This window comes from Phyllobates terribilis, unplaced genomic scaffold (genome assembly GCF_046119375.1).
Source record: "Phyllobates terribilis strain yellow unplaced genomic scaffold, ASM4611937v1 Scaffold_8__6_contigs__length_399053987, whole genome shotgun sequence".
In the NCBI taxonomy this organism is placed as follows: domain Eukaryota; kingdom Metazoa; phylum Chordata; class Amphibia; order Anura; family Dendrobatidae; genus Phyllobates; species Phyllobates terribilis.
Window position 1 is genome coordinate 36,791,126 of NW_027362768.1, and position 25,168 is coordinate 36,816,293.

Genomic DNA, 25,168 nt, shown 5'->3' on the forward strand with positions numbered 1-25,168 from the left:
CACCTGAGCATTTTAGTGCTCGCTCATCACAATTTATTTTCTGTTTTGTTACTCTGTGCCGGACAAGGCTGTGTTTCATTTACTTCTAAAGTGTGGTTTATGAAGTTACAATAAACTTGCCTTGGACATTTTAAAGAAACCGCTTCCTGTGCGTACCTCAAAAGCAGCTCAGTGAGTAAAACCCTACAACTGGTGCTAGAAGCACAAGCACGAATCCCAAGGGGCAGTGTGACTGCTACAGGGAACCGTTTATGTCCTGGGTGAAGGCTGCCAGCCAGCAAGAGATGTCTGGCAGCATGGAGGAGCTGATAAAGCAACTGGTGCAGGCTAATCTCCAGCAGCATCAACAACAACAGCAGCAGTGACAACAGCAGCAGCAGATGCAGCAGCAACAACAGCAGCAGCAGTGGCAACAGCAGCAGAAGCAGCTGCACAAGCAGTAGATAGAGCTCCTAGCCGACGTGATCCGTGGCAGGGCAACTGTCCCACCCCTAAGTCCAGGTGATAGCTCACACATCAGGAAGACAGTAAGAAGAGTCTCACAAAAGATGACCCCTGGTGATGACGTTGAGTTGTTCTTGACTGTATTTGAAAGGGTGGCAGAACAGGAGAAATTGCCTCCAGAGCAGTGGGTGGAGGTGCTGGTGCAATATTTAACAGGGAAGATGCAGAAGGCCTATTATGACCTGGCCTTTTAGGACGCAAAGGATTATGCCAAATTGAAAATTAAGATCTTGGCGCGATTGGGAGTGACTCTGACTGTCAGGGTTCAACGGGTGCACCACTGGGCCTAATGCAATGACAAACCTCCCAAATGTTCCAACTCCTACACCTGTTCTAAAAGTGGTTACAACTAGTGATGAGCGAGCATGCTAGCTACTGCTCGGTGCTCGCCCGAGAATCTTACTACTCGAGATGCTCGGCGCTCACCGAGTATTTTCGGGGTTGCTCGGTGGGAGCTCGGGTCCCTTCCCTGCATGTTTGGCGCTCTTTAGAGCGCCAATCAACATGCAGGGCTTGCCTTCCACTGACTGTAAGGCCGTAGCCATGGTGGTTGTGGCATTACAGTGATTGGCTGGCCGCACAGCGTCATCAGGTCTATAACAGACCTGATGCCGCCATGCTCGTCACAGTGACTCCGGAATCAGACAGTGTAGGGAGAGGTGCTGCTACATCAGGGAGAGATTTGCTTGTGTATTAGGTGTAACATACCTGGCGGCGTCCTTGCATAGTGGTCCATCTCCCACTGTGCAAGAGCGCGCACTTGATCTCCAGTCCAGTCTGTTAGCCTGGCTTCCCTCCATGCTGTCTGCTTGCCTCTGTTTCTGCTGCTTAAGGGCGGCGCCCGATCACTTCCTGTTTCTTGTACCTGCTGCGGGCACACCCCTTGTGCGTCCTCAGCCTATTGCTGTCTGTCACCTGGTATTTAACCCAGCTGCTCCAATGAATCAATGCCTGAGCATTGTGTTTCATTCAGTGTGCTCTTTCACTCTGAACGTGCCAGGTCCCTTTCTGTGTTTGCTTGCCTGCCTTTCCTGGAGGCTGTATTTCCAGGCCTGTCTGAACACGCTCCTAGCCAGTTCCTCCCGCCTTCTAGGGGCTGCATACCTAGACCCGCTCCTGTATCTTGCTACTGTGTCTGTTCTTGTCTGAATTCTCTTCTAGCCTGTTTCCTGTTTTTCTCTATGTCCATACCTTTCCTTTTTCTGCAGAGTCTGAATTCGTACCTACTCCTGTTCGTTGTCACTGTACTTCCGTTTGTGAGTTTGTGGTCCACTCGCTACTTCACTGCAAGTACCCTGTGGGTATCTGGTTCTGCCTTTCCCTTCCAGTCTGTTCCGTGTGAACAGAGCCCTGTCCACCGCGTCTGCAGTTTCGCTTTGCTCAGCCCTGTCCACCGCATATGCGGTTTCGCTTTGCTCAGCCCTGTTCACCGCGTCTGCGGTTTCGCTTTGCTCAGCCCTGTCCACCGCGTCTGCGGTTTCGCTTTGCTCAGCCCTGTCCACCGCGTCTGCGGTTTCGCTTTGCTCAGCCCTGCCCACCGCGTGTGCAGTTTCGCTTTGCTCAGCCCTGTCCACCGCATCTGCGGTTTCGCTTTGCTCAGCCCTGTTCACCGCGTCTGCGGTTTCGCTTTGCTCAGCCCTGTCCACCGCGTCTGCGGTTTCGCTTTGCTCAGCCCGGTCCACCACGTCTGCGGTTTCGCTTTGCTCAGCCCTGTCCACCGCGTCTGCGGTTTCGCTTTGCTCAGCCCTGTCCACCGCGTCTGCGGTTTCGCTTTGCTCAGCCCTGTCCACCACGTCTGTGGTTTCGCTTTGCTCAGCCCTGTCCACCGCGTCTGCGGTTTCGCTTTGCTCAGCCCTGTCCACCGCGTCTGCGGTTTCGCATTGCTCAGCCCTGTCCACCGCATCTGCGGTTTCGCTCTGCTCAGCCTTGTCTACCGCGTCTGCGGTTTCGCTCTGCTCAACCTTGTCTACCGCGTCTGCGGTTTCACTCTGCTCAGCCTTGTCTACCGCGTCTGCGTTTTCGCTTTACTCCGCCTTGTCTACCGCACCTGCGGTTTCGCTTTACTCTGTTTGTTGACCGCATCTGCGGCTCTGAATTTTGCCTCCCAGTCTGTACTGGACCCTACCCAGCCTGCCTGTTCCTGTATTCCCCGGTGTGGGTCAACAGCCGTGTCCGGAGTCTGACCTGGAGTAGACCCTGGTCCCTCTGCTCGGTTCCTCCCTGGTGCACTGGCGTCGTATGCCGTCGTGCGACCTTGGTCGGATCGAGCAGATACTTAGTTACGCCCCTCCAGGCACTCTCCGGTTCATGGCACAGTGGAACCACTAAACACGCACACGAAAGTCAGTCCGGGCGTGTGCATTACAGCATGCTCAGGCCATGGTTCCCGTTGAACCCCACGGCTTTCACTCTCTGAGACGTTTTCCAGCGAATACGTGCATTAAAATAAATTAAAAAAATATATATATATATATATTTTTTTCTTTAGCTGAGTTCCAGGCGAATTACGCACCCGTCCAGATGGATCTTTCTGCACTCGTTCCTGCGGATCCGCCACGGTACTATGGGGATTCAAGACAGAGTCGTGCATTTGTGGAGCAATGCATACTACACTTCAAGTTCTACCCTCTTTGTTTTCCCACCGATCGGGCTAAGGTGAGATTCATGATGTCTTACCTAGTGGGTGATGCCTTGAAATGGATCACCCCCCTATGGGACGCACAGGATCCTATCATCCTGGACATAATGGCCTTCCTGGTGGCCTTTCTAATGATCTTCGATGACCCTAACCCGGAGGCTCCTGCTGAAGCTTCACTTCCCAATATCCCGGAGCAGCCCCGATGGGTAATGTGTGTGGGTAGCGCACTAGTCCTCCTGCCCGAAGAGACTATTGCCCATCCAGAATCCACACAGGATGACTACGCTCTTCGGAATACTTCTCCCAACCTCAAGAGGCAGTCCAGACGTGCTAGGCATAGAGGCAGCGTCACTCCAGGGTCTGTCCTCCCAAAGACCTCCTGACCCCAACCTTGAAGTCCCTGCTGAAGCTTCACTTCCCTGTATCCCGGAGCAGCCCCGACGTGTTATGTGCGTGGGTAGCGCACTAGTTCTCCTGCCTGAGGAGACTTCTGCCCACCTAGAATCCACAAAGGAGGACTTCCTGCACCCGGTGTCTGATGCTTCGCCCGCTTTAACCGTTGAGCCTGTCCAGTGGCATTCCGAGGCAGTGATTACCTCTGAGTCTGTGCATCTCTACTACCTGGTGGAGGACTCCCTGTTGCCTCCTGAATCCTCCGGGATACCACCTGATGACAAATGGAGAGAGACTTCCCTACACCCGGTACCCGATACTTCGTCCGCTCCGTCCTGTGAGCCTAACAATGGGTACCTCGAAGTGGTAGTTAACCCCGAGTCTCTACACCCCTCCGACCAGGCGGAGGATCTCCAGTTGTCTCCAGAACCCTTCGGGGTGCTACCTGGTAGGGAATGGACAGAGTCTTCCCTATACTCTGCACCTGATACCTCAGGCGCTTTGTCCAGTGAGTCCGACCTAGTGTACTCCAAAGCAGAGGTTATCCCCGAGTCTCTACACCCCTCCGACCAGGCGGAGGACCTCCAGTTGTCTCCTGAACCCTTCGGGGTGCTACCTGATAACGCATGGACAGGGACTCTCCTATACTCGGTACCTGATACCTCGTTCGCTTCGTCCAGTGAGTCCGACCTAGTGTACTCCGAAGCAGAGGTTACCCACGAGTCTCTGTACTCTTCCGACCCGGCGGAGGACCCCCAGTTGTTTCTTGAATCCTCTGGGGTACCAACAAATAACAAAGAGACAGTGACTTTTCTACACCTTGTACCTGATACCTCGCCCATTTGATACTGTGAGCTTGACAAGATGTACCCCGAAGCAGAGGTTACCCCCGAGTCTCTGCACCCCTCCAACCCGGCGGAGGACTTCCAGTTGTCTCCTGAACCCTCTGGGGTGCTACCTGATAATAAGTGGAGAGAGACTTCCTTGTTTGCTGTTCCTGGTACTCCACCTGTTTCGTCTGTTGCTGAGGATGGCTGGATAGGAAGTAGCATCCTAGCTACCCAGATGAGACCAGTTTTTCCTGTGGACAGTGGAAGTGATCTCCTTGAAGTGAAGGATTGGCCCTCGAATTCCCTGCGGAACATTCTGGCAGGCCTGAAGAAGAGGGGGCGTAAGGGGGGGGTACTGTAACATACCTGGCGGTGTCCATGCATAGTGGTCCATCTCCCACTGTGCAAGAGCGCGCACTTGATCTCCAGTCCAGTCTGCTAGCCTGGCTTCCCTCCATGCTGTCTGCTTGCCTCTGCTTCTGCTGCTTAAGGGCAGCGCCCGATCACTTCCTGTTTCTTGTACCTGCTGCGGGCACACCCCTTGTGCGTCCTCAGCCTATTGCTGTCTGTCACCTGGTATTTAACCCAGCTGCTCCAATGAATCCCTGACTGAGCATTGTGTTTCATTCAGTGTGCTCTTTCACTCTGAACATGCCAGGTCCCTTTCTGTGTTTGCTTGCCTGCCTTTCCTGGAGGCTGTATTTCCAGGCCTGTCTGAACACGCTCCTAGCCTGTTCCTCCCGCCTTCTAGGGGCTGCATACCTAGACCCGCTCCTGTATCTTGCTACTGTGTCTGTTCTTGTCTGAATTCTCTTCTAGCCTGTTTCCTGTTTTTCTCTATGTCCGTACCTTTCCTTTTTCTGCAGAGTCTGAACTCGTACCTACTCCTGTTCGCTGTCACTGTACTTCCGCTCGTGAGTTTGTGGTCCACTCGCTACTTCACTGCAAGTACCCTGTGGGTATCTGGTTATGCCTTTCCCTTCCAGTCTGTTCCATGTGAACAGAGCCCTGTCCACCGCGTCTGCGGTTTCGCTTTGCTCAGCCCTATCCACCGCATCTGCGGTTTCGCTTTGCTCAGCCCTGTCCACCGCGTCTGCGGTTTCGCTTTGCTCAGCCCTGTCCACCGCGTCTGCGTTGTTGCTTTGCTCAGCCCTGTCCACCGCGTCTGCGGTTTTGCTTTGCTCAGCCCTGTCCACCGCGTCTGCGGTTTGACTTTGCTCAGCCCTGTCCACCGCGTCTGCAGTTTCGCTTTGCTTAGGCCTGTCCACCGAGTCTGCGGTTTCGCTTTGCTCAGCCCTGTCCACCGCATCTGCGGTTTCGCTTTGCTCAGCCCTGTCCACCGCGTCTGCGGTTTCGCTTTGCTCAGCCCTGTCCACCGCGTCTGCGGTTTCCCTTTGCTCAGCCCTGTCCACCGCGTCTGCGGTTTCGCTTTGCTCAGCCCTGTCCACCGCGTCTGCGGTTTCGCTTTGCTCAGCCCTGTCCACCGCGTCTGCGGTTTCCCTTTGCTCAGCCCTGTCCACCGCGTCTGCGGTTTCGCTTTGCTCAGCCCTGTCCACCGCGTCTGCGGTTTCGCTTTGCTCTGCCCTGTCCACCGCATCTGCGGTTTCGCTTTGCTCAGCCTTGTCCACCGCGTCTGCGGTTTCGCTTTGCTCAGCCCTGTCCACCGCGTCTGCGGTTTCGCATTGCTCAGCCCTGTCCACCGCGTCTGCGGTTTCGCTCTGCTCAGCCTTGTCTACCGCGTCTGCGGTTTCGCTCTGCTCAGCCTTGTCTACCGCGTTTGCGGTTTCACTCTGTTCAGCCTTGTCTACCGCGTCTGCGGTTTCGCTTTACTCTGCCTTGTCCACCGCGTCTGTGGTTTCGCTTTGCTCAGCCCTGTCCACCGCATCTGCGGTTTCGCTTTGCTCAGCCCTGTCCACCGCGTCTGCGGTTTCGCTTTGCTCAGACCTGTCCACCGCGTCTGCGGTTTCGCTTTGCTCAGCCCTGTCCACCACGTTTGCGGTTTCGCTTTGCTCAGCCCTGTCCACCGCGTCTGCGGTTTCGCTTTGCTCAGCCCTGTCCACCGCATCTGCGGTTTCTCATTGCTCAGCCCTGTCAACCGCGTCTGCGGTTTCGCTCTGCTCAGCCTTGTCTACCGCGTCTGCGGTTTCGCTCTGCTCAACCTTGTCTACCGCGTCTGCGGTTTTGCTCTGCTCAGCCTTGTCTACCGTGTCTGCGGTTTCACTTTACTCTGCCTTGTCTACCGCACCTACGGTTTCGCTTTACTCTGTTTGTTGACCGCATCTGCGGCTCAGAATTTTGCCTCCCAGTCTGTACTGGACCCTACCCAGCCTGCCTGTTCCTGTATTCCCCGGTGTGGGTCAACAGCCGTGTCCGGAGTCTGACCTGGAGTAGACCCTGGTCCCTCTGCTCGGTTCCTCCCTGGTGCACTGGTGTCGTATGCCGTCGTGCGACCTTGGTCGGATCGGGCAGATACTTAGTTACGCCCCTCCAGGCACTCTCCAGTTCATGGCACAGTGGAACCACTAAACACGCACACGCCAGTGAGTCCGGGCGTGTGCATTACATTAGGTAGTATAGGGAGAAAAACCGAACATTACACATATCCATCTTAACTAACAGTCCTTTTGAGGACTAACTAATCCATCTGTAGAGATATCAGGCAGGAAGTGTATATAGGCAGGCAGGGTATATAGCAGACTGCAGTGCATATAACACCAGAGGCTACATTCAAATTCTGCCTTCTGCTGCTGTTAGATATTTCTATACAAAGGCCCAGGTCTCTGGGGCCAGGAATACTTTTCTTTGAATCTTAATCCTCATTATTTGATTAAAAAGCAATCCATAGAACACTGTTTTTCTGTGCTATTTGCGTGTTGGCACTGCAAAATATAGCCAGGTCCTTTCCATATTACAACTCTAGAAATCCAGCTATTTAAAACTGTGTTTTCTCCGTTAAACGGATCACAAATACGTTGTCAGAAAATATTGCCATTTCTGGCCTCCATTAAAAATTTCCTTTAATGTATAAGTGAAGCAATTCACAGCAGTTTGCTGTTCAAACTACTTACCTACAGGTCAGGTATTTAAAACTCTGTTTTCTCCGTCACACGGATCACATATACGTTGTCAGAAAATACTGCCATTTCTGGCCTCCATTAAAAATTTATTTCTGTGTGTCAGTGACCCCAGGGTCCAGGAACAGTGTCTGCAGGTGGCACCATTGCTTCTTCTGCTGTTGTGCATGCAAGCCACTCCCCTGTCGATAATGCATGCGAAGATGCCTCCTGCCCTGCACCTGTCATTGCACACTCTCAAGTAGCAGCATCAGGAAGCACGTCCATGTCCTTGTTCCAGCGCAGCGTTCCGTTGTCCATATCTCAGTCCTTGGAATGCAAGCGCAAATATGCAGCCAACGCCCCACAGGCCACACTACTAAATTCTCACATTTCACAACTGCTTGCGCTTGAAATGTTGCCTTTTAGGCTCGTGGAGACGGAAGCATTCCGCAACCTGATAGCGGCGGCCGTCCCTCGGTACTCGGTCCCCAGCTGCCACTATTTCTCCTTGTGTGCCGTCCCCGCATTACACAAGCACGTGTCCCAAAACATTAGCCGTGCCCTCAACAACGCAGTTACCGGGAAAGTCCACCTAACCACTGACACGTGGACAAGTGCTTGTGGGTGGGCAGGGACGGTACATCTCGCTGACGGCACACTGGGTTAACATAGTGGAATCCGGGACCCAGTCAGACCTTGAGACGGAACACGTCCTCCCGACTCCAAGGATTCCGGGCCCTTGGTCAGTCAGGGTTGCCCCCACGGTCTACAGCTTCTGCACCTCATCCTCTTCAGCCTCCTCCTCCTCTTCAGCCTCCATCTCCAAAATGATCACATCAGTCAAAAGCTGAAAGCATTGCATCACTGCCTCTGCCAACCGGCAACAGGCTGTGCTGAAGCTAATATGCTTAGATGACAAACCGCACAATGCTGAAGAGTTGTGGACAGCTCTTAAAGAGCAGGCAGATCTGTGGCTCACACCGCTGAACCTACAGCCATGCATGGTTGTGTATGACAATGGCTGGAACCTGGTGGCGGTTCTGAGGCAAGGCGAGCTCACATACGTACCATGCCTGGCCCATGTGCTTAACCTCGTTGTTCAGCGGTTTCTCAAATCCTACCCGGAGCTGCCGGATCTGCGTGTTAAAGTACGCCACCTGTGTGCCCATTATAGAAAGTCAGCTACAGTTTCCGCCGCCCTTGCCGTGTTTCAGCAGCATTTGCATCTTCCGGCTCACAGACTGATTTGTGAGCAGAAGAGGACAGTTTTTGAGTACCAGCATCAACAAGGCCGTCGCTATTCAGTTCAGACTCCACACATAATACCTCAGGAGTGGACATGGATGTCAGACATATGTACCATCCTCCAAAACTTTGAGGACTCCACCAAGATGGTTAGCGGCAATAACGGCATAATTAGTGTCACCATCCTGCTTCTTTGTCTTCTGAAACACTCTCTGTTCACAATCAAAGAGGATGCATTGCAGGCGGAACACGATGAGATGGAGCAAGGAACCATACAGGGTGATTACACACAGCCAAGCCTCATCTCAACCCAACGTGGATTGGGTGAAAAAGAGGAAGAGGAATAGGAGGAGGAAGGACAGGAGCTAGTTTCAAGCACTATAGACGGTACTACCTGCACAGCTGTCATACTGTCTGTTCAGCGTGGATGGCCAGAGGACAGAGAGGAGGAGAAGTAGGAGGAGAGCAAGGTCAGTCATCCTCTTGGTGAGGACACAGAAGTCTTGCCTGTTAGTAGTCTGGGACGCATGGCTGAGTTTATGTTACGATGCTTTTCCCATGACCCTCGCGTTCTCAAAATTTTGGGTGACAGTCATTACTGGTTGGTGACACTTCTAGACCTACGCTACAAGGAGAACTTTATATTTCTTATTCCTGAGGCGGACAGGTCTACAAAAATGGAGCTGTACGAGAAGGCCCTTGTTGCGGAACTATTAAAAAAATTCCCATCTGAAAACTCTGGAGGCAGAGGGCACACTTCGTTGGACAACCAAGGAGTACAGGCGAGAGAGACACAACTCCAATCCACCAGAGGCAGGGGAACACTGTCAAAGTTCTGGGAGAGTTTTCTCAGACCCTCCCATCGCACAGGCCCTGAGGCGCGGGGTACTCTCACAAGGAGTGCAAAGTTTTGGAAGATGCTGAGGGGGTACCTTGCCGACCATACCAACGTCCTCCGTGATTGCTCTGTGCCTTATAATTATTGGGTATCCAAGCTGTATACGTGGAATGAACTGGCTCTCTATGCCTTCGAGGTCCTGGACTGCCCTGCCGCCAGCGTTTTATCAGAGCAGGTTTTTAGTGCCGCTGGAGGAATTTTAACTGATAAGAGCATCCGCCTGTCAACTGAAAATGCTGACAGACTGACTCTTATAAAAATGAACAAGGGCTGGATTGGGCCAGACTTCTCAACACCACCGAATGATAGCAGTGTAACATAAACTCCAATCCAGTGTCTTTTCTTGAGAGGTGAATTCCCATGCACCTTTTCACACCCAGACATGGGAATACGCTTCCTGATTTTGGCTATTTGCTCTTGTCCTCCTCCATCTCCTCTTCCTCCACCACCATATCACCAGGGTGACCGTGGTCCGTGATGCAACACCCACATAATTTTTTTAAAAGGTGTTTATGATGCCCATAAAAAAAAATGTATACTGTATGTTCATGTATACCCCCAGGGGTAAATGTTTGTCAGCCCATACACTTACTGCATGGGCATTACAAGTATAGGAGGCCCACTCCTTTCTAATGGGAACATTTTTTTATGAGGCCCTCCTCCATGTCTCTTCCAATGGGCATTGAAGTGCCTCCAAATTTTTGGCAGCCCTTGCATTCACTGCATAGGCCAACACTATGGGAGACTCTCTCCTTTCTAATGGGAATTTGTCGTTACTGTGGCCCTGCTCTATGTGTCTTTAAATTCTTAGTGGGGTTTTTCACTAAAATTTGTCAGCTGTTGGACTCACTGCATACCCTATAATTGTATAGCAGACTCTCTCCTTTCTAATGGTAATTTGTCGTTACTGTGGCCCTGCTCTATGTGTCTTTAAATTCTTAGTGGGTTTTTTCCTAAAAGTGGTCAGCCTTTGGACTCACTGCATATCGTATAACTGTATAGCAGACTTTCTCCTTTCTAATGGGAATTTGTCTTTACTGTGGCCCTGTTCTATGTGTCTTTAAATTCTTAGTGGGGTTTTTCCTAAAATTGGTCAGCCTTTAGGTTCACTGCATACCCTATAACTGTGTAGCAGACTCTCTCCTTTTTAGTGGGAATTTGTCGTTACTGTGGCCCTGCTCTATGTGTCTTTAAATTCTTAGTGGGTTTTTTCCTAAAATTGGTCAGTCGTTGGACTCACTTCATACCGTATAACTGTATAGCAGACTCTCTCCTTTCTAATGGGAATTTGTCGTTACTGTGGCCCTGCTCTATGTGTCTTTAAATTCTTAGTGGGTTTTTTCCTAAAATTGGTCAGCCTTTGGACTCACTGCATACGCTATAACTGTATAGCAGACTCTCTCCTTTCTAAAGGGAATTTGTTGTTACTGTGGCCCTGCTCTATGTGTCTTTAAATTCTTGGTGGGGTTTTTCCTAAAATTGGTCAGCCGTTGGACTCACTGCATACCCTATAACTGTATAGCAGACTCTCTCCTTTCTAATGGGAATTTGTCCTTACTGTGGCCCTGCTCTATGTGTCTTTAAATTTTTAGTGGGGTTTTTCCTAAAATTGGTCAGACTTTGGATTCACTGCTTACCGTATAACTGTATAGCAGACTCTCTCCTTTCTAATGGGAATTTGTCGTTACTGTGGCCCTGCTCTATGTGTCTTTAAATTCTTAGTGGGTTCTTTCCTAAAATTGGTCAGCTTTTGGACTCACTGCATACCCTATAACTGTATAGCCGACTCTCTCCTTTCTAAAGGGAATGTGTTGTTACTGTGGCCCTGCTCTATGTGTCTTTAAATTCTTAGTGGGGTTTTTCCTAAAATTGGTCAGCCGCTGGACTCACTGCATACCCTATAACTGTATAGCAGACCCTCTCCTTTCTAATGGGAACATGTCATGCTTGTTACTGTGACCCTGTTCTGTGTGTCTTTAAATTCTTAGTGGGTTTTTTCCTAAAATTGTTCAGCCTTTGGACTCACTGCATACCCTATAACTGTATAGCAGACTCTCTCCTTTCTAATGGGAATTTGTCGCTACTGTGTCAATGCTCTATATGTCTTTAAATTCTTAGTGGGGTTTTCCCCAAATTTTGGCAGCCCTTGCAGTCACAGTATGGCATTACCACTATAGATGACCCGCTCCTTTATAATGGGAACATTTTTTTTACTGAGACCCTCCTCTATGTCTCTTCAAAGGTGTATTGGGTTGCGTCCAAATTTTTGGCAGCCCTTGCAGTCACTGGATACGCAATAACAGTATAGGAGACCCACTTGTTAATAATGGGAACAAAAAAGCATAGCTGGCTGATGGCTCTCTAACAATAGTGAGGGCCGACTGCTGGCCTTTTAAGAATAGTAAGGGTCGTCTTATGGCCCTATAAAAATAGGCTTTATGACTTTCAAAGTCCCTCCATCATAAATAAATCAGGATGTGTCTGATGATGTGTCACACACCAAATTGCCAGATAAGGTTGTAAAATGTTAAAATGACATTTCCCAGTGAATGCATTTGCCTTAAAAAATAAAGTAAAAAAAAACAAAACAATATGATCTTTCTTTAATATATAAACAGAGTCACCAATTTAACCTCAATGTAATCACATTGTTCAGCTCCTGCACCTCTTCCTTCATCTCCGAAATGACCACATCAGTGACAAGCTGACAGCACTGCAGCACTGCCTTGGCCAAGCGGCAACAGCCTGTGCTGAAGATAACATGCTTAATGCTTAATTGACAAATTGCCCAGCGCTGCAGAGTTGTTGAAAGCTGTAGCACAGCAGCCTAATCTGTGGCTCTCACCGCTGAACATACAGCCAGGCATGGTCGTGTGTGACAATGGGCGGAACCTGGTTACGGAGAAATGACACCCAGAGTAGATACGGTTTCCCTCTATGCCAGTCCTTTCACCGAGCTAAATACCACTCTCATCAAAAAAAGCTGTGGACTTGTGCTTGTGGAAGGCGGAGACGATACCGGGAAAAATAATGGCGGCTGGGGACCGAGTATGAATATCCCGCCCCGTCGGCATGAGGTTATATAAAGCTTCCACCTCCACGAGCCTAAAAGGCCACATTTCAAGTGAAAGCAGCTTTAGAGGACTTCCTGGGAAAAATGACAGCTGTGTAGATATGGTTTCCCAAGTCCTTTCACCAAGCTAAAGAATATGGCTGTGGTGAAATACAACTCAGCAAAAAAAGCTGTGGGCTGGCTCCTTACCGTCCCTGGCCACATTCACCTGTACACGTGTTTGTAGTTAGGTGGTCCTTCCTAGTAAGTGCACTGGGGAGGGCACGGGTAATGTTGTGGGACACGTGTTTGTGGAAGGCGGAGACGACACCGGGAGAAACAGTGGCGGCTGGAGACCGAGTATGGACACCCGGCCGCCGCCGGCGTGGGGTTATGAAAAGCTTCCACCTCCATGAGCCTAAAAGGCCACATTTCAAATGCAAGCAGGTGTAAAAAAATTGGCAGTATAGTATTGCAGCCTGTGGGTGGGTGGGTGGCTGGCTGCATACTTTCGCTTGCATTCCAAGGAATGGGGTAGGGATAACTGAGCGCTGCACTGGGACAAGGACGTGGACGGTGATTGTTGCAAGTCTGCAACGATAGATGCATGGCGGGAGGCATCTTCGCATGCGCCAAGGATCACTTATGATGGGCACACTTTTAGGCAGTGACCTGGGAGTCAGAAATGCTTCCAGAGGTCTTCCCCATGCTGTTCCCCTGTCTTTTCAGCACTGTATGCATGTGTCTGATGATGGGTCACACACCACATGGAAAGATAAGGTTGTAAAATGTTAAAATTACATTTCCCATTGAATGCATTTGTCACGTTTCAAAAGCAATGCAAAATTGAAAAAATGCATCAAAAACGCTATGTGTGAACATAGCCCAAGTTGTGGAGGAGTATTTTTTGTTTTGCTTATTTATTTTGCCTTATATACAAGTCATTACCCTGGAAAGGATGTTCCTTAATATATTTCCCAGGAAAATCCATTTTGGATTTGTTTTTGCATGTTTTATTGTGAGTCCGTAAAAGTGGCGTAATACTCTGACAACGTTGTTGACAGCAGTGGCCTGGGAGTCAGAAATGCTTCAATGAGTCTTCTCCATGCTGTTCTCATGTCATTTGAGCACTGTTCCCATCGATTTGGGCAATTTTTAGGCCCTCTGCAGACCGCCGGGGGGAGCCGCCTGAAAAATGCTCGAGTTTCCCATAGACATACATTGGGCTTGTTGCTCGGGATGAGCACCCGAGTATTCCAATTTGCTCGACCCGAGCAACGAGTACCCGAGCAATTTAGTGCTCGCTCATCACTAGTTACAATCTGAATCTTCCTCCCCAGCGCAGATGGTGGAGAATGTTATCATGCACAGGTTCATACACTCCCTTACAAGGTCGGTACAATCCTGGGTTGCCCAGGGAGATTCCTGTAATGCTGATGACCTGGTGGGGTTGGTGGATTGGTACCAGGGGGTAGAGAGTTCCTTGGCGAAGCAAGGGGTTGTAGCATCTTCATACTAGGGTTCCCAAAGGGGCAGACAACCAAAAGAGGGGCACAAGAGCCACATTTGAGGTGTGTCCTAGAGCCCAGGAGGGTTCCGAATTGCTGTCGAAGGCCCCATCCAATGTTGTAAGTTGTTGGAGATGTCACACCCCAGGTCACATAGCCCTTCGTTGCCCCATGACCAGCGAGCCAATGGACTGCAGCACAGGACGGCACTACTCGTATTTTGCATATCCTGCCTGCTGTTTCTCAACCAGGCGAGGGTCAGCAAGCATGCCTCGAGTCAGTGAATGGAGTGCAAATTGCTGGTCTGTTGGACTCAGGGAGTTTGGTAACCCTAGTGAGGGACACAATTCCTCAATTCCAGGGAAAAAAGTCGGCATCCATTGTATCCATGGGGACGCTAAGGACTACACTGTGGCCCGAGTGGTCATAGACACAAACTGTGGCGCCGAGTCCCATGAGCTGGGCAGAGTCAAGGACCTGTTGCACCCTGTTATAATAGGGCAGGACTTTGTCTTGTTTTGGGACTTGTGGGAGAAAGGAAGGATGCCGACTAGTTCAGACAACTACCAGGTCACTCCTAAAGAAACCTCATCACAGGCCGCAGCCGATGTGTTTACTTTTTGTGTGCTTGTTTGGGATGAGTATGAGGCAGAATCCCCAGACGCCAACATCCCTGAGCTGGAGGTGTCTGGGGGAAACTTTGGAACCGCCCTGCTCAGAGACTTAACTCTAAAATGACATTTGATAATGTCACTGTTCTGAATGGTGTTGCTCAAGAGCCCGGGGCTGACACCCGATATCCGTACTATGCCGTAAATCAGGAGTTACTATATCAGGTCACCAAGCTCAGAGGAGAGGTAATACAGCAGGTACTAGTGCCATACAGATGCAGGATGTTAGTTATGGCCCATGCACATGTCTTAGGTGGTCATCTGGGGGTAGAAAAAAAACAGAAAAGGATCCTCCAGAGGTTCTACTGGCCCGGGTGTCACCGAGAGATCATGGATTTTTGTAGGTCCTGTCCCACCTGTCAGCTTACCTCCCTGGTGGCTCACTTCCATAGCCCTTTAGTGCCACTGCCTATCCTTGAGGTCCCATTTGATTGCATCGCCATTGATTTAATAGGACCCCTGGTCAAGTCCGCCAGAGAACATCAGTATATCCTGGTGGTACTGGACTATGCTACATGGTATCCAGAAGCCATATGAAACTCCTCCTCCAAGTTTATAGCCCGGGAGTTGGTCCATATCTTTTCCAGGACAGGGTTGCCTAAAGAGATACTAACAGACCAAGGGACTCCATTTATGTCAAAGGTGATGAGGACATTGTGCAAGACCCTGCAAATCACACAACTCAGGACCTTAGTCTGCCACCCACAGACACATGGCTTGGTAGAGAGGTTTAAAAAAACCCTGAAGGCCATGTTGAGGAAGGTCATAGAGAAAGACGGCCAGGACTGGGACTGTCTACAGCAGTACCTTCTATTCTCCATCAGAGAAGTCCCACAGACCTCTACTGGATTCTCCCCTCTTGAGCTGTTGTATGGACGACACCCCCGCAGACTTCTGGACGTAGCAAAGGAGACCTGGGAGGCAGAGCATACAGCCTATAGGAGTATAATCGAACATGTGGCCCAGATGCAAGAAAGGATTGCAGAGGTGATGCTCATTCTGAAAGAACACCTCCTCAAAGCACACAAGAGGCATAGTCGAGGGTATACAATAGGTCGGCGAGGGTGAGACACTTCAACCCTGGGGATCAGGTATGGTGGAGAGCAAAATCCTGGCTAAGTGGCAGGGCCCCTATGAAGTAGTGGAAAAGGTTGGTGATGTTAACTATAAAGACCACCAACCAGGGAGAAGGAAGCCCTACTATGTGTACCACCTCAACCTGATTAAGCCATAGCTAGATAGGAAGCCTGTGGAATCTCCGTGTATGGTGGCAAAGTCTGAAGCCGACGTGGGAGAGGTCAAGGTGGCAGAGTTGCTGTCATGTGCCCAAAAACAACTGTGTCAAGAGTTGCTACAGTGGAACAGGGACCTGTTCTTGAATCTACCGGGGTGAATTCAGATCATAGAGCATGAAGTGCTCACGGAGCCTCATGTCTGAGCAAACATGAAGCCATATCGGATTGCTGAAGCCCGCCAAGATGTAATCTCAAAAGAGATGAAGCGCATGCTGAGTCTGGAAGTCATTGAAGAGTCCAAGAGTGGCTGGTCCAGTCCCATAGTCTTAGAGCTGAAACCAGATGGAGATGGGTTTTTCAATGATTATAGGAAACTGAATGAGGGCTCTAAGTTTGATTCGTACCCAATGCCCAGGGTAGATGAACTAATTGAAAGGCTACTGCCGGCCAGGTACATTACCACCTTTGACCTCACAAAATGGTATTGGCAAATTCCTATGTCTCAAGATGCCAAGGAGATGATGGCCTTTTCATCACCAGATGGGTGTTTCCAGTACACAAAGATGCCATTTGGGTTGCAAGGAGCTCCAGCTAACTTTCAGAGAGCCATAGACCGGATCCTAACTCCCCACAAGAGGTATGCAGCGGTCTACCTGGATGATATTGTGATCTACAGCCAGGATTGAGGAAGTCATCTGAGCAAAGTTCAGGCTATATTCGATGCTCTACTGAAGACAGGGTTTTCCATCAACCCGAAGAAATGTGCCATGAGCATGGAGGAAGCCAAATATTTGGGCTATGTCGTAGGCAGAGTCGAGATAAAGCCCCAAATAAATAAAGTTGAAGCGATCCAGGGTTGGCCACAACCTCTCTCAAAACAGCAGGTCAGAGCGTTCTTGCGCATCGTGAGCTACTAAAGCAGGTTCATCCCCAACTTCGCCATGATAGCTACCCCTTTGTCAGATCTTATTAAAGGGACAAAATCAGCTACGGCTAAGTGGTCTCCAGAAGCTGAGACGGCCTTCCAGGAACTAAAGCAAGCCTTGTGTAAAAAGCCAGTGTTGGTGGCACCAGATTTCTCTAAAGTGTTTGCGGTCCAAACTGATGCATCAGATACCAGGCTGGGTGCTGTCCTATCACAAGAGATGAACAGGGAAAAGCACCCATAATATATTTGAGCCAGAAGCTGACATCTTGTGAGAAGGATTACTGCACAGTGGAGAAGGAATGTTTGGCCATCAAGTGGGTGTTGGACACTTTAAGATACTCCCTCTTAGGCAGAAAGTTCAGGCTGGTGTCAGGCCATGCCCCACTAAGGTGGATGAGCGAGAAGAAGGGGAACAATACCCGAGTGACCAGGTGGTTCCTAGCTTTTCAGGATTTTAGCTTCCATGTAAAGCATAGGCCCAGGAAACTGCATAGCAATGCTGACGTATTGTCGAGAGTCCACTGTTTGTTAGCAGAAGGTGCCAAGCCCCCCTGATTTGGGCAGAGGGGGTATGTAAGATGGCCGCCAGACAGGTCCTTGAGGGGAGATATGTATCATCGAGGTTGGTAGCTTCGGTGATGTAAAACCGGGAAAGCATGCTCCATCACACGTAGTGCTGAGAGGGTTAATAGGGCATATCAGGGCCATTTTTTACGAGCAGTCATAAGAGATGGGAGGGAATGGCTGTTCACGTATCCCCACCCCGGGGCATGGTTTTGTAATTGAAATGGGGACCGAGTGTTGTTTCATTCAGTGTCTGTGGCTGGAGGTTTGTGCTAAAGGACACTGACCATGAGCGGGTGAACCCGCAGTACTATATGGACTGTTTATTTTCTGTTTTGTTACTCTGTGCCGGACAAAGCTGTGTTTTGCTTAGTTCTAAAGTGCAGTTTATGAAGTTAAAATAAACCTGCCTTGGACATTGTAAAGAAAGCGCTTCCTGTGCCTATCTCAAAAGCAGCTGAGTGAGTAAAACCCTACAATACGTAAATTACAGTGAAAAAACTAACAGTGACAGATGGGTACAGAGAGGTGAAGGATCCTGACTAGGGATGAGAGGACCTGTGGAATTTCGAGCTCTGGCACCTGACCCGAACTTTACTCCAAAGTTCAGTTCGAAGTTCAAGTTGGCTCATTTCTAATCCTGACCTCATGGGCCAAGAATCTACAGGGTATAAAAGATTACATAAATTAAAAGTGAGCAGAGCAATCCACAGAGAATTGAGTTTTAGTCAAATTTCCTGAAATTTGATGTTCCACGCAAAAGCAGACATTTTGAGATTGTATTCATGATTCGCAAAAAAAAGTAATGATAATAATAAAAATCTTTCCTGACATTTCCCACACTGCACATTCTTCTTTTTTTTAATATGTCTTTTGAAATCACAGGTCTACATACTCAACTGGACTACCATACATATAGTCTTAAGGGTTGGCCACCTTACAATGTGATTTTTAAATTTGTAGCAGTAATATTACTGTCAGCTGTGCTATTTAGAGATATAGAACCAGTTCTATACTCATGTGTTGTGACATCTGCTGGTTGCTGAAATTCATGTGCAGTATTATGTCATGCATGAGCTTTAATAAATCGAAAGGTGGTGAGTACATTCCACTTTTACACAGGATCTGATGCTCATTACACAAGTCAAATGCTTCACATTAATCATATTTTTTTTCGCTGTCTTCTGGAAATGACACATTAATTCACATTAAAATACAGTGTAACTGCCATAAATCATGAACAGATCATTTCTTTATCAGCACTTGATAAGTCTCCTATTGTGTTATGTTCTGGATAATGTACTTTGGGTTATTTACTTATTTTAATAATGTATGTCAATATTTTTCAAGATGTATGAATACTGTACAGCAGTTATTTTAAATGAGTGTATTAATATTAAATAGTATGTTTATCATGTATTCTTCTAATTCCAATGTTAGGCCAGATATGCATTTTCTGGATGCAATCTGTTGGTTTCCGATGGTCTACTACATGGTTGGCTGCATAGACAAGTAGGCAAACTCTTATTTCCATTTTATTCTGTGCTGCTGTGTTGTGTGTCTGTATAACTTGCAAAGGTCTGTATGATTTTTGTTACTCATACAAATTGCGCAAAATAGTTTTTTCATCTATATTGTAGAAGATGTACATTAATAATATGTTACTAACTTAGTTTCAATTAAAGAAGCACTCAAATCAAAGTTTTTATCCTCTTAATATATTGTAGTCATGATATTACATAGCACTGAGTACTTGCAATTTCTCATTTTGCCTTTCTACCCAGATAATTCTTCTCTTTTTTCTGCTCTATGTAGAAACAGGAAGTCTCTTGTCCCTGCATTTATCATTCCCCTCTTCAACTCCTGACCCAGCTGCTCCCTCCTCCCACCTCCAGAGACTTTTGCAGCGACTTGTGACTCATGCAGGGAAAATTGACTGTTTCTACATAGAGATTAGAAGGATTCAGCTAGTCAGTTTTTAATCACGTGATGTCACAAACCTAATGGGACAGAGAAGAATTAAATTGGTAGAAAGAAAAAATGAGCAATTGTAAGTAGACTGTGCTATATAATATGATGACTACAGTATATTAATAGGATAAAAACTTTGATGAGAGGAGTGCTTCTTTAAACACTGTTTCAAGCTATTAGGCTATGTAGGAGGAGGAATAGCAGTATTTTGGACGCAGCTCACCTGCGCTGCATCCAAAATGCTGCGTTCTATAGTACAAGCAGAGTGGATGGGATTTATAGAGATTCCATGCCCACTGTGCTTCTTTTTGATGCTGTTTATCTCACCCACGGTGTGTGTTTACGAGATACAGCATGTCAATTTCTGAAGCGGAGACTCAAGTCTCTGCTGCAGATTTTGACCAATTGAAATGTCATTACACACAATGGATCCGCATGTACTGACAAAACAAGTATGGCATCAGAGCGCAGTGCTTTAGACGCAGCTAAAATATGCTGCGTCCAAAGTGCTGCTGGTTCCTGATCGTATGGAAATACCCTCAAAGCTACATCCAGTTAGAATTGTGTTACAGAGGTGTCGACGGACTAACTGAGGGAGGGCTCACTTGCTTTTTTTATGACAGAAAGATGCTATGAACATTATAAACAGAAACACACAAGGACACAGTAAAACAAACGTATAAAAATACTCTGTTGTAAAAAAGTAACAGTAAGCAGCAAGTGCTAGTAAAAAGGTGATAGCAAACAGGGTATTTAGTTGACACGTTTTTTGCAAAAATGTATACTAAGCCGCTCTACCAACGTCAAGGTAACCCAGATCAGAGCAGTCCCTATCTGATGTATTTAAAAACTGATCATGTGTATGGTACCTATATGAGAAGATCTAACAGGTAATGTCCATGTGGACATGCTGCAGAGGATGGCATTTTATTTGCATGGCCCACAAGTGAGGGGTGGAGTCCTCCCTAATCTTGCAAAAGCAAGAAACAAATTGAATTGAATACAAACACGTGGGCCATGCACACAGTGAACAAGTCTGTAGGACAGTGTACCCTCCCTTGTGGGCCATGCACATAAAATGCCGTCCTCTGCAGCATGTCCACATTAACATTACCTGTTAGATCTTCTTATATAGGTACCATACACATGATCAGTTTTTAAATACATCAGATAGGGACTGCTCTGATCTGGGTTACCTTGACGTTGGTAGAGCGCCTTAGTATACATTTTTTGCAAAATAACGTGTCAACCAAACACCCTGTTTTTTATCACCTTTTTACTAGCACTTGCTGTTTACTGTTACTTTTTTACAACAGAGTATTTTTATACGTTTGTTTTACTGTGTCCTTGTGTGTTTCAGTCTTTTGGTGGTGTGAACACTGTCCTACAGACTTGTTCACTGTGTGCATGGCCCATGTGTTTGTGAACATTATAAACAGTAGGAATCTGAGTGATCGTGAATCCTGGATTTTGTAGTATTTGTGTCAGCCATTATGTTACAGGATGCCGGACTTCGCTTTTCTTTCATGTCACAGATCATGCACCATGTCAAGACTGAGAACAGCAACAAGAATTAAGGTTGTTATATCGTATCAGCAAGGTCTCGCAAAGATTTCAAAGTGGACTGGGGTTTCAAAGCTCTTTTGAAATGGAACCAAAAAATGAGCAATGCTGAGCACCATAGATGCAGTCTTCATGCACTACACCTATCTACTGTTCAGAAAAGTCTGGCTAGAAGTGGTTTTGGTGTCTTCATTCTTGTAAAATTTGTATGCAAGTGACAACCAAATCTGTGCTTTTCCCCAGTCTAAGTTCCTGCATTTAGTTGTGTTGATATTAGAGTGTACTCATTTGGAGTACAGATGATGGCAGTGAAAGGGTCAGTTCTATACCTTTGTCCCACTAACTCTGGTGAAAAGCCTGCTGCAGGAAATGGATTTCATAATCACAACTCTAAGTGGATGAGTCAGGTGCTTAATAGTGTTCAGCGAGTATGTACTGTTTACCCTTTTGACGAGAATGCTTGGGTGCTCCCCGAGTATCTTCAGCGTGCTCGAGTGTCATGTTTGAGTCACTCCATGTGCATGATTTGCGACTGTTTGACGCCTTTAATACTTGTGAGGAATACCTAAGAAACAGTCATTCCTCACATGTATTAAAGCTGTCAAACAGTCGCAAATCATGCACACGGAGTGACTCAAACATAACACCCGAGCACTCTGAAGATACTTGGAAAAAACCCGAGCATGCTCGCTCATCACTAGTGCTGACCCTTTCACTGTCATCATCTGTACTTCAAATGAACACGCTCTGATATCAATGCAGCTGATGGCAAGCAAATCAACTTGGGAAAAGTAGGGTTTTGGAACTCACTTATATGCAATTTTTTACATGAAGACATATCCATTAGCAATGAGATTTGCAAAATTTCATAACTTTCTTTGATGGATAAAATTGTTAAAAAAAAAAAGAAAAACAAAAAATGAAAGTTTAGTTAAACTTTTCATTGGGCAAATATCAATTTGTTGAACACAGTTCAATTGCGATGAACTAACCTATATTTCATCTTTGAATGCTTTATGTTCTATTAGTTTAGTTTATGTGTTTCATATAGAACTATTAAGTAATTTTTGTGTTTTCAAAAGCCTAGATGACTTGCTGAAGTGTGGAGTAACATTTGCAGCAAATATGGTGGTTGTGGACAAGGAAAGCACGATGAGTGCCGAGGAGGATTATATGGCAGATGCAAAGACAATAGTCAATGTGCAGACACTTTTCAGGTAGGTGTAAATTCTTGTCACTTAAAGATCAAATACAGTGTGGTCAAATATTATGAATGTACAACTGTTTAAAATAAATAGACATTAAAGGGAATCTGTCCACAGGTTTTTGCTACCTCGTGAGAGCAGGATAATGTAGGCAAAGAGAAACTGAATCCAACAATACTATTGCATCTCGCTAAATTAGAATATCATCAAAAAGCTAATTTATTTCAGTTCTTCAATACAAAAAGTGAAACTCATATTATATAGAGTCGTTACATACAGAGTGATCTATTTCAAGTGTTTATTTCTATTAATGATGATGATTATGGCTTACAGCGAATGAAAACCTGTATATTACTGGGTGCAGCCGTTCTCACACAATCAGAGCTTTTACATATAGGCTGGAGTCACACTAGCATATAGCATCCAATGCAAAAACATCGGATGCAATATCCTAATGATACTCGGCTCAAACCCTGCTGTGAGCGTGATCCGAGTGTCAGTGCTCTGTGCTGCGATCCTTTCTCATACGAGAATCTCAGCACAGATGCGGAGGAGACAGAGAAAGTAATTTCTCCATCTACTCTGTTTCCGGCGTCAGCGTGAATCACACTGCACTCTGGTGACATCCAAGTGCAGTGCAATGTTTCACACACACACATAGGCTTGTATGGGTGGGTGCGATTCATTTCTCGTAGCCATTCGCAGCATGCTGCAATTATTTTCTCATGCTGACTTGGCATGCGAAAACAATCGCAGATGTGAGCTGCCCCATAGTTTAACATTGGGACAAGTGCAATACAATTTTTTATCTGATTGCACTCGTCCAATTTATTTGCAAGTGTGAGCGAGCCCTTAGAATGATAAAAACTGGAAAAACAAATTTGTTATTCTGCGCTGCCATAGAAGAAAGGATGAAATTCCTATTCAGTTGCAGGTGGTTTTATTCGTTAACGCATTGAAAAACGTTGATGAATAAAACCACCTGCAAATGGATTGGTATCTGTCATCCTTTCTTCTATGTCAGCGCAGAAAAACCCATTTGTTTTTCCAGTTTTTATGCTTTTATCTCCTTGTGGATCTGCAACCTTGAGCCTTATTAGTGGTTGCGTTCACACAACCCAACCAGGGGAGCTCAATTGTGCATATCTTCCAACACTGTTACCCAGATAAGACCCTATTTACTCTTTGTCTCCTCTCCAGTTTCTCTCTCTTAGGCCCCACTAACAGGATTTGATTAGTATTCAGTCAGTATTTTTTCTCAGGAGTGGGCGCCATAACCAGGAGTTGGTGATAATAAATACAGAATTGGTGACTTGTTTCTATTATACCTTTTCTCTGATTGTTCCTTACCTGGTTTTGGCTGCTACTCCTGAGAAAAAATACTGACTGAATACTGACCAAATACTGATAGTGGGGCCGTGGCCTTTGATTTAGAATGAAGCAGAGCTGAGAAAGTTAACCCCACCCACACTAGGCTCTCTGTGTACAAAGTACATAGACAGTGAGCTGCTTATCACAGGTGGGGTCATGTTGGATTGGGCTCACAGGACCTTCTAGTCATGGCATTGATAAGCTCCTGGTGCAAAAACAATCATTGTAACCAAACAAAACAAAGGAGCTTGATAGGGGAGGCATTGCTGAAATCTGTCTTTTAACCCCTACCTCTTGCTGTCTTCATATTGCATAACAAAAACCTGCTGACAAATTCCCTTTAAACGTCAGGCTGACAACTGTGATTCCCAATACAATGTCTGTTGTATTGAACTAGTCACCAGCGTAGACAAGTATAATGATTAAATTCATGTTTTTTATACCTGGAAAAAGACCCAAATAATAAAGATAAATGATTGTTTCAAAAACATCAAGTCTTTTTTTTCTAAGTTTTTAAAGTGGAAACTAAGTAAAACTCCAAGTTTTTGGAGAGTTTTTATTTTTTGAGGAGGATTTGGATAGTTTCCGCTTAGTTTCTGCTCAAAATTCTCCTAAAAAACTCAGTGTGAACATATCCTTAGAGTCATATAACAAATTTTCCTAATAATTTTTTTCCTGATTTTCTATTTTTTTTTTCTCTGTTGAAAAAACTCTTACATCTATATGACATTTAGTTCCTTCTAGTGCTTAATCCTGTCTTTAATCTCTGTCTCAAAACAAGAAAGGATTATTTGCAATGAGAAATAGTGTTTTCCTCTTATGAAAAGATGGAGGGGCTTTTCCATATGGCACTAAAAGTGTAGAAAGGGTGTGACTTCAAAACATAAAGTCTGATTTGGATTTTTAGAAAAACAAAAGTTGCATTGTATCCGCACATTGATATACTGTATATTCTGACACCAGTGATAATGTTTTCGTGTAGATTTGTCTGCCTAGGACTATGTTATGCACACATTTGAAAAAAAAACAGGGCTTAATAAGTTATAAAGTTAAAAACAGCATGTCATGTTTTAGGACAGACTTTTCCCCAGCGAGCTGATATCCTGATTGTTGGGGAGAGACTTCTGTTTGATTGACAGGTCAGACCAGCATCATTATCATGCCTCTCGCCCAAATTGTGTTGTCTTAATGCAGCAATATGAAGCAGCATTACCTCTGCAGCGTTGTAAGTGCTGTGGCATTGAAGCTGTCCTGGATCAGGAGCTCACTATGCACCCCAGAGAACAGGCAGCTTCAGTGCAATGGCTGGTCCACTAGGCAATAAGCTGCAATTATCAGAACTGGGCCAAATGTAATACCTACACAGAGAACCTGTGGAATGTAACGGTCATACTTACTTGTGTTAAGATTTGATCCCAGAAACAGCGCAGTCAATGCAACAAGGACAGTTTTTCTTTAATAAACGTGGCCATCTGAACATCAGTGTGAATATAATTGTAAATTTTACCCAAGCTAATTCTTTAAAAAAAAGATCCC

General features: G+C 46.7%; 1 protein-coding gene across 3 annotated transcripts in view; it reads left to right on the top strand.

The window, feature by feature from the left end:
* Positions 1 to 25,168, top strand: part of KCNT2 (potassium sodium-activated channel subfamily T member 2) — a 1,642,055-nt gene that overhangs the window by 1,329,125 nt on the left and 287,762 nt on the right. For all 3 annotated transcript variants that reach the window (XM_073642937.1, XM_073642939.1, XM_073642938.1), the window contains exons 20-21: positions 18,963 to 19,034; positions 22,139 to 22,273. In XM_073642937.1, coding sequence (XP_073499038.1) covers positions 18,963 to 19,034; positions 22,139 to 22,273 — 207 coding nt within the window. The remainder of the gene's footprint in view (positions 1 to 18,962; positions 19,035 to 22,138; positions 22,274 to 25,168) is intronic.